Source organism: Hemitrygon akajei, chromosome 12 (assembly GCF_048418815.1).
Source record: "Hemitrygon akajei chromosome 12, sHemAka1.3, whole genome shotgun sequence".
In the NCBI taxonomy this organism is placed as follows: domain Eukaryota; kingdom Metazoa; phylum Chordata; class Chondrichthyes; order Myliobatiformes; family Dasyatidae; genus Hemitrygon; species Hemitrygon akajei.
In genome coordinates, this window is record NC_133135.1 from 41,055,316 (window position 1) to 41,067,553 (window position 12,238).

The 12,238-nt window shown below is 39.9% G+C and overlaps 1 protein-coding gene across 5 annotated transcripts in view; it reads left to right on the top strand.

The window, feature by feature from the left end:
- mast2 (microtubule associated serine/threonine kinase 2) overlaps nucleotides 1–12,238 on the top strand; it is a 405,044-nt gene that overhangs the window by 352,341 nt on the left and 40,465 nt on the right. For all 5 annotated transcript variants that reach the window (XM_073062969.1, XM_073062970.1, XM_073062973.1 and 2 more), the window contains 2 exons: nucleotides 9,587–9,725; nucleotides 11,671–11,803. In XM_073062969.1, coding sequence (XP_072919070.1) covers nucleotides 9,587–9,725; nucleotides 11,671–11,803 — 272 coding nt within the window. The remainder of the gene's footprint in view (nucleotides 1–9,586; nucleotides 9,726–11,670; nucleotides 11,804–12,238) is intronic.

Sequence of the window (12,238 nt, forward strand, 5' to 3'; positions counted from 1 at the left end):
GGTTCCCCCCGGACAAGCTCTGCCTGGTGAAGGAGGAGTTCAAGAGGATGGAGGAATTGGGGATCGTGCGGTGGTCCTTCAGCCCATGGGCATCCCCCCTGCACATGGTGTCCAAAGCAGCCAGGGGCTGGAGACCATGCAGCGACTACCGCAGACTGAACGAGGCTACAACTCCAGACCGCTATCCCGTGCCGCACATACAGGACTTTGCAGCAAACCTGCACGGTGCAAGCATCTTTTCCAAAGTAGACCTTGTCCGGGGATACCATCAATTTCCGGTACACCCTGAAGACATCCCCAAAACAGCACTCATCACCCCATTTGGCCTGTTTGGATTCTTCCAAGTGCCGTTCAGCCTGAAGAATTCTACACAGACATTCCAGCGGCTAATGGATGCGGTGGGACGTGACCTGGACTTTGCGTTCATCTATTTGGATGACATCCTCATAGCCAGCAGTAGTCGTCAGGAGCATCTGTCCCACCTCCTCCAGCTCTACTCCCGCCTGAGTGATTTTGGCCTCATAATCAACCCGGCCAAATGCCAGTTTGGACTCGACACCATCGACTTCCTGGGCCACAGGATTACCAAAGACGCTACAACTTAATTATTGTTTTGATGTTTGATGAATTATCTTATTGGTCCTATTTGTGGAAATATATATTTAATCAATCTTCTGATTCACCTGACATCAGTGAATCCTCCAAGGCTAAACTAATGGACACATTTAGCATTTGGCTGGATCAAGTGATCCATTGTTACTGCGATTTCTCTACACTGCCCATTAAATTGGATCAAATTATTTCTCATCAGATACGTTTTGTAAATTTCTTTTTCTTGCATAACAACTCATTTCGAGTCACAATGTGCTTGCTGTGCAGAATAGAACCTTGGTTATGTCTGGTACATTTTCTGTCTGATGTCTGATCACAGATCACATTGTTATTTTCACAAGTAAATTCTTTAAAAATTATTGATTGTTTACACAATGTATTCTTAACAAGTGACAGATGGAAATTATTGTATGTGCAGAAAGAGGGATTTGTGTCTTTCAAGTGTTTATGTAAGTTCCAAATCTTAACAAAGATTGGAATGTCTGATTTAAAATAGATTGGTATACAAACTTTTATCAATACACTTTCCATTAATGTTATTCCAGGAAATTGTTTCCACAGAATGGGCAAATGCTTATACTTGTGATTTTCTTTGTAAATCTTTCTAAATCTCTTTGAATTGCTCTATATAATTTTTTTTGACAGATACTTTTATTTTAACTTGTATTCTGTAGTGAAATATTCATATAATCTCAATGTATTTTGCTTGTAACATGAAAAATACTAAAATTTAAAGGTATATTTAGTTACAGTAGAATTTCATTGATGTTGATCAGTTTGGTGAAAAACTGGCTAATTACTTACCGGGGGTGACTAGGTTCACAGAAGACATCGTTGAAAGTTTTCAAAACAAAGGTTGTCAGAGGTTACAGTGGGACATCGATAGGATGTAGAACTGGACTGAGAAGTGGCAGGTGGACTTCAACCCAGATAAGTGTGAAGTGGTTCGTTTTGGTAGGTCCAATTTGAAGACAGAATATAATATAAATGGTAAGACTTTTGTTAGTGTGAGGATCTGAGAGATCTTGGGGTCAGTGTCAGACCCCACTTGGAGTACTGTGTGCAGTTCTGGTCACCTCACTACAGGAAGAATGTGGATACTATGGAGAGAGTGCACAGGAGGTTTACAAGGATGTTGCCTGGATTGGAGGTTGTACCTTATGAGAATAGGTTGAGTGAACTTGGCCTTTTCTCCTTGGAGCAATGGAGATTGAGAGGTGACTTGATAGAGGTGTATAAGATGATAAGGGCATGAATCGTGTGGATAGCCAGAGGTTTTTTCCCAGGGTTGAAAGGACTAACATGAGGAGACGTAGTTTTAAGGTGCTTGGAAATAGGTATCGAGGAGATGTCAGAAGCAAGTTTTTCACAGAGAGTGGTGGATGTGTGTCTGGGTGGTGGAGGCAGATACGATAGAGTCTTTTAAGAGTCTTTTAGATAGGTACATGGAGCTTAGAAAAATAGAGGGTGATGCGCTCGGGAAATTCTAGGTAGTCTCTAGAGCAGATTACATGGTCGGCACAACATTGTGGGCCAAAGGGCCTGTAATGTGCTGTAAATTTCAATGTTCTATGTTCTTAACTTTCTCACTATTGAAGTAAGTGCTTGTTGATAGGTTAGCTTCCGCAATATTTTCCATGCTAACCTAAGAAATAAACACCTAAAGGGGGCCAATTTGCTTGTCCCACCATATCAGTCACATCATGCCTGATCTAATCTTGGCCTCAACATCATTTTTTATGTCCCTATACATCTCTGTAGTTAAAATGCCTTATGAATCACCATCTTGAATATATTCAGTAAACCATCTCTGCCATGTTTTGGGATTTCAAAACATTGAAATTTTATCATCCACTGAGAAAAGAGCATTCTCCTCATCTCTGTCAAAAAGAGCAAACCTCGATTCTGGAACTATGCTCTGTAGTTCTAGTCACCCTCACTCAAGAAAATGTCCTCTTGGTATTTACTGTGTCAGTACCGTTCAGGAGCCTCTACTGTATGTTGCAATAAAATCACCTCTTATTATGCTGTTTCACTATTTACAGTGCAAGCCTACTAAGCCTTTGCAGTAGACTTTGTAAATGCCTGCTGTACCCTTTATGTTTCATATACTGCAGCATTTCATACCTTCACTCTGTTTATATAATAATTTATACTACTCTATCTATGCAGATATATTATCCCTAATCTCACATGCTCTTGTAGTTACCTCTCTTGTGCCACCTGGTTGAATGCCTTCTGGAAATTCAAACATACCGTATTTACAGATTCCACTTTATCCAACCTGTTTACTACCTCCTCAGAAAAATACCTAGCAAATGTATTATAAACACATGAGACTTTGCACATGCTTGAAATCTTGAGCAGCATGCACAAAACGTTGGAGAAACTTAAAAGGTAATTAAGAAGGTAAAGATGGAATATGAAAGTAAGCTAGCCAATAATTTTAAAGAGGATACCAAAAGTTTTTTCATATACATAAAGTGTGAAAGAGAGGTGAGCATAAATATTGGATTACTGGAAGATGATGCTGGAGGAGTAGTAATGGGGGATAACAAAATAGCAGGTGAACTGAATAAGTATCTTACGTCAATCAGTCTTCACTGTGGAGGCACTAGCAGTACGGTAGAAGTTCCAGGTGTCAGGGAGCATGAAGTGTATGAAATTACCATAACTAGAGAGAAGGTTCTTGGGTAACTGAAAGGTCTGAAGGTAGATAAGCCACTTGGACCAGTTGGTGTATACCCCAGAGTTCTGAAAGAGGTGGCTGAATAGATCGTGGAAGTATTAGTAATGATCTTTCAAGAATCATTACTAATTACTAGAGGCAGAAGGATGGGTGAGTAAGTTTGCGGATGACACGAAGATTGGAGGAGTTGTGGATGGAGCTGTAGGTTGTCGAAGGTTACAAGAGGACATAGGCTGCAGAGTTGGGCAGAAAAATGGCAGATGGAGTTCGATCCGGACAAGTGTGAGGTGATACATTTTGGAAGGACAAACCAGAAGACTGAGTACAGGATTAATGATCAGTTACTTAAGAGTGTGGATGAACAAAGGGACCTTGGGGTTCAAATCCATACATCCCTCAAGGTCGCTGCACAGGTTGATAGGGTAGTTAAGAAGGCCTATGGATGCTAGGCTTCATTAACAGGGGGATTGAGTTCAAGAGTGGAGAGGTCATGTTGCAACTTTACAAACCTCTGGTGAGACCACACTTAGAGTATTGTGTTCAATTCTGGTCACCTCATTATAGGAAGGATGTGGAAGCTATGGAGAGGGGGCAGAGGAGATTTACCAGGATGTTGCCTGGTTTAGAGAACAAGTCATATGAAGCAAGGTTAGCAGCGCTGGGACTTTTCTCTTTGGAGCGTAGAAGAATGAGTGGGGACTTGATAGAGGTGTACAAGATTATGAGAGGCATAAATAGGGTGGATAGTCAGTACCTGTTTCCCAGGGCACCAATAGCAAACACCAGAGGGCATATGTACAAAATTAAGGGAGGGAAGTTTAGGGGAGGCATCAGGGGTAAGTTTTTTACAGAAAGGGTTGTGAGTGCCTGGAATGACTTGCCAGTGATGGTGGTGGAGGCTAAAACATTAGGGGTATTTAAGAACCTCTTGGACAGGCACATGGATGAAAGAAAAATGGAGGGTTATGGGGTAGTGTGGGTTTAGTACTTTTTTTTAAGGATTATATGGGTCAGCACAACATGGAGGGCTGAAGGGCCTGTACTGTGCTTTAGTGTTCTATGGTTAATCACTAGATGTTCCAGAAACCTGGAAAATTGCAAATGTCACTTCAAGAAGGGAGAGAAGCAGAAGAAAGGGAACACTAAGCCAGTTAGTCTGACTTCAGTGGGTGGGAAGATGTTGGAGTTGATTGCTAAGGATGAGGTCTCAGGGTACTAGGATGCACATGATAAAATAGGCTGTAGTCTGTATGGTTTCCTCAAATGAAAATCTTGCCTGACAAATTTGTTGGAATTCTTTGAAGAAGTAGCAAGCAGGATAGACAAAGGAGAGTTAGTTGATACTGTGTACTTGGATTTTCAGAAGGCCTTTGACAAGGTGCTAGGAGGGACATGATAGGAGGAGGGACAGGTAGTTGTGAAGAAGTAGAGAGGCTACAGAAGGGCTTAGACAGATTTGGAGAATGGGCAAAGAAATGGCAGATGGAATGCAGTGTCGGGAAGTATATAACCATATAACAATTACAGCACGGAAGCAGGCCATCTCAGCTCTTCTAGTCAGTGCCGAACGCTTACTCTCACCTAATCCCACCGACCTGCACTCAGACCATAACCCTCCATTCCTTTCCTGTCCATATATCTATCCAATTTTACTTTAAATGACAATACCAAACCTGCCTCTACCACTTCTACTGGAACCTCGTTCCACACAGCTACCACTCTCTGAGTAAAGAAATTCCCCCTTGTGTTACCCCTAAACTTTTGCCCCCAACTCTCAACTCATGTCCTCTTGTTTGAATCTCCTCTACTCTCAATGGAAAAAGCCTATCCATGTCAACTCTATCTATCCCCCTCATAATTTTAAATATCTCTATCAAGTCCCCGTTCAACCTTCTACGCTCCAAAGAATAAAGACCTTACTTATTCAACCTTTCTCTGTAACTTAGGTGCTGAAACCCAGGTAACATTCTAGTAAATCTTCTCTGTACTCTCTCTATTTTGTTGACATCTTTCCTATAATTCGGTGACCAGAACTGTACACAATACTCCAAATTCGGCCTTACCAATGCCTTGTACAATTTTAACATTACATCTGAACTCCTATACTCAATGCTCTGATTTATAAAGGCCAGCATACCAAAAGCTTTCTTCATCACCCTATCCACATGAGATTCCACCTTCAGGGAACTATGCACCATTATTCCTAGATCACTCTGTTCTACTGCATTCTTCAATTTCCTACCAATTACCATGTATGTCCTAGTTTGATTATTCCTACCAAAATGTAGCACCTCACACTTATCAGCATTAAACTCCATCTGCCATCTTTCAGCCCACTCTTCTAACTGGCCTGAACCTCTCTGCAAGCTTTGAAAACCTACTTCATTATCCGCAGCACCACCTATCTTGGTATCATCTGCAAACTTACTAATCCAATTTACCACCCCGTCATCCAGATCATTCATGGTCATGCACTTTGATAGAAGAAATGAAAGGATTGACTATTTTCTGAATGGAGAGAAAATACAAAAAAACAGAGATGCAAAGGGACTTGGGAGTCCTTGTGCAGAATTCCCTGAAGGTTAATGTGTAGGTTGAGTCTGTGGTGAGGAAGGCAAATGCAATGTTAGCATTCATTTCAAGACGACTAGAATATAAAAGCAAGGGTAACTGTTGGGATTTTATAATGCACTGATGAGGCCTCTCTTTTAGTTTGGAGAGCAGTTTTGGGCTCCTTCTCTTGGAAAGATTGTGCTAAACAGGAGCAGGTTCAAAGGAGGTTTGTGAAAATGATTTCAGGATTGAGTGGCCTGTCATATGAAGAGTGCTTAATAGCTCTGAGTCTGTATTCACTGGAATTCGTAAGAATGTGGGGTTGACTTCATTGAAACCTATCAAATGGTGAAAGGCCTGAATAGAGTGGGCGTGGAGGTGATGTTTCCTATTTTGGGAGAGTCTAAGACCGGACAACACAGCTTCAGAATAGAGGGATGTCCTTTTAGAATGGAGATAAGGAGGGATTCCTTCAGCCAGAGAGTGGTGAATCTGTGGAATTCTTTGCCACAGGCAGCTGTGGAGGTCAAGTCTTTATGTATATTTGAGGCAGTGGTAGTTAGATTCTTGATTGGTCAGGGCATGAAGGGATACAGGGAGAAAGCAGGAGATGGGAGCTGAGAAGGAAATTGGATCAGCCATAATGAAATGGCATAGCAGACTTGATGGGCCAAATGGCTTAATTCTGTTCCTATATCTCATTGTCTTAACTCAGCAAGTCAGGCACCATCTATGGAGAGGAGTAAACAGTTGATGTTTCGACCTGAGACCTTTTATCAATTTCCTTTTCTTAAAACTTAATTAACTGCATGATTGTACTATGGTTTTCTAAACAACCTCAATTTTATGACAGCTGTTTCAGTCCCAAGTTTCTCATTCTCAGACTGAACTTGTACTTCTACAATGTTAGGTTCACTCTTTCCAATGAATCCTTAACCATGAGATCATTAATTCTGCACCACATCTGTAATTGGCTGCACCCTGTTTAGTTCCTCAAAGTATCATTCCAAGGCTGCCTTTGTAATTTGATTTTAGACAATAAGCCTTAGGAGCAGAATTGGGCTATTTAACCCATTAAGTCTGATCCACCATTCCATCGTGGCTGATTTATTATCCCTCTCAACACCATTGGTTGGCAAGAAGTAAGCATTAAGACAATTCTGGAACTGTTTTTCTCACTGTGGTTTGAAGCATTCAAGCTTGCAGATTCCAGAAATGGTCAGGAGTGAAAATGGGACTATTTCACTACTTCAAGAATTTGAAGGTATCTAATGACAATCATCTTGAATGTTACAATGAAAATGAAGATTTGAAGGGGGTGCAATCATTGATAGCATTATATGCAGGCAGTCCATTATCTGCACTAAATGCCTGTGGTGATTTTGTTCTTTGCATATATTGAATGAATTCCTCCGTTGATAACTATTAGGAACTAATACATGTTTTTATAGTACTGTAATACTCTTGGTAGTATTCTGATTTGTTCTGTATTTAAATGCATAATTTGTTCATCACTTTGTGTTTTTTTAATTCCTTTTTAACTATGTCCATGAAAGTTTGGCTAATTGGGGCAGCCATTTAATTGGGTCAAAATGTACCGGTCCCATGTGTCCCAATTAACTGGAATCCATTGTGCTACATTCTTATGTTTGTGTACCTTTTTGATACACTTCATCATTACCTTTCCTGTTTCCATCCCTTTCTCTTTGTTTTCCTGAACATACCTAAACTTGGATGCCTTTTTAGTGTTTCTTCCCCCTCAGGTTCCCACACCCCTGCCAGGTATTGTTACAACAGCTCATCTGTTAAGTACATCTTTCAACACCATGATTCCTGTCATCCACCAGTACTTTGTGCCTTCATATGTAATGTTGATTACTGGAGAATTTTAATAGAAGTATTGGAAAATGAGGAAGAAATGGATAGTTGCAGACGTAATCAAGGCTACCCAGACAGAATATAGACTGTTGCTCCTCCAACCACCACTCTGCTTCATCTGGCAACAGTGGTCCTCACCCTCAATAATTTCTCCTTCGGCTCCTCCCACTATCTTCAAATCAAAGGTGTAGCCATAGGCACTCGCATGGGTCTCAGCTATGTCTGTTCAAAGCCTGCACCAGCATCGTTCCCCAACTCTTCCTACATTACACTGATGACTGCATTAGTGCTGCTTCCTGCACCCATGTTGAGCTCATCAACTTTGCCTCCAGCTTCCACCCTCAAATTCTCTTGGTCCATTTCTGACACCTCTCTGCCCTTTCTCGATCTCTCTGTCTCCATTTCTGAAGTCGGACCATCTACTGATATCTTTTATAAGCCCACTAACTCTCCCAGCTATCTGGACTACACCTCTTCCCACCCTGTCACTTGTAAAAATGCCATTCCCTTCCCTCAATTCCTTCGTCTCTGCTGCATCTGCTGTCAGATGAGACTTTTCATTTAAGAACAACTGAGATGTCCTCCTCCTTCAAAGAATAGAGCATCCCTTCCTTCACCAACTTTGCTCCCTCACCTACATCTCTTCCATTTCGCACACATCTGCCTTCACCCCAGCCTTCCATCACCACACCAGGGATAAGGTTCCTCCTGTCCTCACGTACCACCCATTAGCCTCCGCGTCCAACACATAATTCTTCAGAACTTCCACAGTCTCTAACGGGATCCCACCACCATGCACATCTTTCTCTTCCCCTTCTTTCTGCTTTCTGCAGTGATTGCTCCCTACATGACTCCCTTGTCCATTCATCCCTTTCCACGGATCTCCCTCCTGGTACTTATCATTGCAAGCAGAACAAGTGCCATACCTGTCCTACACCTCCTCCCTCTGTACCATTCCAGACCCCAAACAGTCCTTCCAGGTGAGGTGACACTTCATTTAAGAATCTGTTTGGGTCATCTACTGTATCCAATGCTCCCAGTGTGACCTCCTGTATGTAGGTGAGATCTGACATAGATTGGGGCACCACTTCGTCGACCACTTCTACATCCAGCACAAAAAGAGGGATTTCCTGGTGGCCACCCATTTCAATTCTACTTCCTGTTTGCATTCTTGTACCATTTCCTCCCCTCCCCCACCGTCTTAGTCTGACTCCTTCCCCCTTACTTTCCAGTCCTGTTGAAGGATCTCGTCCCGAGATATTAACTGTACTCTTTTCCATAAATGCTGTCTGGCCTGCAGAGTTCCTCCAGCATTTTGTGTGTGTTGCTTTGGATTTACTTTACTTTATTGTCACCAAACAATTGATACTAGAGCGTACAATCATCACAGCAATATTTGATTCTGTGCTTCGCGCTCCCTAAAGTACAAATAGAAGTAAATATAATAAAAATTTAAATTATAAACCATAATTAGAAAATAGAAAAGGGAAAGTAAGGTAGTGCAAGTCAGGTCTGTATATTTGGAAGGTATTGTCCAGATCCAGGTCAGGATCCATTCAGCAGCCTTATCATAGTTGGGAAGAAGCTGTTCCTAAATCTGGCCGTACGAATTTTCAAGCTCCTGAACCTTCTCCCGGAGGGAAGAGGGACAAAAAGTGTGTTGGCTGGGTGGGTTGTGTCCTTGATTGTCCTGGTAGCACTGCTCCGTCAGTGTGCGGTGTAAAATGAGTCCAAGGATGGAAGATTGGTTTGTGTGATGTGCTGGGTTATGTTCTTGATCTTCTGCAGCATCTACAGATTTTATTGTGTTTGTTTCTCTATAACCATGTCCTTTATATTTATATTGTACCATAGGTGGGGACTGTGCAACTTTACTGAAGAATATTGGTGCTCTGCCTGTTGAAATGGCCAGGATGTATTTTGCAGAAACTGTACTAGCTTTAGAATATCTGCACAATTATGGCGTTGTTCACCGAGACCTCAAGCCAGACAAGTATGAATCCTTGAACTCATTGATTTCTTCTAGACTTGCAACCCATGTCTGAAGTGCTGGTTTTTCTTGCATGTTAGATGTCTTCTTGATTTTTAGGTTTAGTTGTGAATAACAACTTCTAAACCAGTTGACATCAATATAACATGCAAACCTTCTCTATCACTTGACACTAAACGAACTGTTGAGGATCAAGCCTCACCTGTGAGGCAAAAGGGTTTTTGACATTTTAAGTTGTATATATGCTGGTTCTTATTCCAACTATTGTATTATCTTAGTTACAAGCTAATAAGCAGAATTTACCATATTGTGAATTCTATTTATGAGTATTATTGTAAACCAAAAATAAGTGGTGATCTTGTGTGATAGCCATGGTCAGTGCAAACAGTCTCACCTTTTACTGGAGTTCCCATCCAGATTTGACAGTTCAGAAAGCACTAAATATTACAACGTTAGAGGATGTTGTCTGTGTTAATGAGACATTAAGCAGGCATTGGCATTCCATTATTTTAGTTTGAACTGGGGAATTCTCCTGGTGTATTGGCCAATATTTTCTTCTTGTTGCTAGCTTCTCAATCTGTCAGCTGCTGGGAACATTGATTTCATTTTGTAAAACAAAAATGAAGTGTATTCATTAGTTTCGGCCTATTTTTTCTTATAATACCAAAAAGTAAAAATAATTTACTTTTATTCAACGCAAAAGATATTTATCTAATTTTTTATTTATATTCAGTTACAAATTATTATAGAGAATCTATAAATGACAGTATTAACATACCACAAGTTTTTTTTGTCTTTTCTTTTTCTTTGCTGAATTAATTTTCTTCTATCCTTTTTTTTGATTTTCTTTCACTCTGATTGCTACCCACATCATTTTTTGCTGTTTTTCCCAGGTCCTTCGATTAATTGTTAATGTATCATTCTCCCCACTCCGGTTTTGAATGAATCTGATGGATTTCCTTCTCGCTTCTTTCTTCATCCATTGCACAAAGTGCTAGACTTGCCATCACCTCATATTGCTGTCTTGGCCTTTTAAAATTGGGTCCAAAATGACATAACAATTTGTAACAAAGATAATCTTTTCAGAAATTTGGAAAGTTCAGAAAAAAATGTCATTATCTTTATAATAACACAGTGGTTGACTAGCTTTGTTGACTAAGCCTCAGGATGGCAAGTTTCAATAAATAGCTGCTAAATCCTTTTCAGAGCCTTCAGTACTAATCACTGAACAGCCATATGTAATGTTTGAAGGTACTTATACCAAATGCCTGAGTTTCTCCTTTTGTACTTTCAATATTTTACCTGCCATTCTTTAACTCAGCAACTGTCTGATAATTTTGAATGTGTGTGAATTTGTTAATTTCAATCCATGCTAAGTTTTATGCGTATTTTCTCTGGCACAGAGCTGTAGATAAGTGAAGTTATTCTTTCATTTCTAATTTGTTTAAAAGTGAGCTTGATGATTGTATGTTACACTCACCTTTGTCTATATTTGGCTATTAATTGGCCCAGTATTTAACAAGACAGTCAAAAAGTTAGTGCTTCAAACTAAGGTTATCCAAGTTACTTTTAGGATCGCATATGTCAAGGAGCTGTATTCAAAAAATTGTTTATAATATTTAGTTATAAAATGGCCACCTATAAAGCATACCACTAATAACCAAATAATTATTTCAATTACTTTAGCCCATTGCTCATAAAGTATCTAAAGTGTTTTGAGCAAACGTCTCAAAGTCAGATTAAGTTAGTACCTTGAATTCACTTCAATCTGAGTATTATTGATGTATACACTTCCAAAACTTCATACTGTGGAAAATTCAAAATACCTGCAATTTATTTATAGAACTTTCTAGAGAGTTTGATTTTTGAAAATGTTTTGGCAGCCGTACACAAAGCCTGAGCTGTTTAAATGGTCTCTGTTATTGACTTGAGTTCTTTCCTTTTACAGCCTTCTCATCACTTCAATGGGTCACATCAAGCTGACAGATTTTGGACTTTCAAAGATTGGTCTGATGAGTCTCACAACCAATTTATATGAAGGACACATTGAAAAAGATGCTAGAGAATTTCTTGATAAGCAGGTGAAAATCAATATAATCTTGTGAATTTTTTAAAAAATGCTGTCATTGCTGACTTTTTTGTTAATGCATTGCTGACAAATACAGTTGGTATTAATCTTATTGCTACTCATAAATAAATTTAAGTAACCACAATCTAAGTAACTCATTACTTTCTGATTTAATATTAGTTGGTAGTAAAGACTATTTTTGAAGACTAAATCATTTGTGAATCTAGAAGTTGCTAATTGCTCTCAAAATGGTACTGGTGAGTTACCGCTTTTAATTACTGCAGTCATCTGAAGGGTTTTGTCAGAAGAACTGCAGTAATTAAAAGTGGCAACTCCAGCATTTAGATCCATTAACAAAGAAGGAGTGGCATTATATGATCAAGTCAAATAAGATTGTGACTTGAAGGAGAATCTATTGATATTCTTGATCCCAGGTGCTTACTGGCCT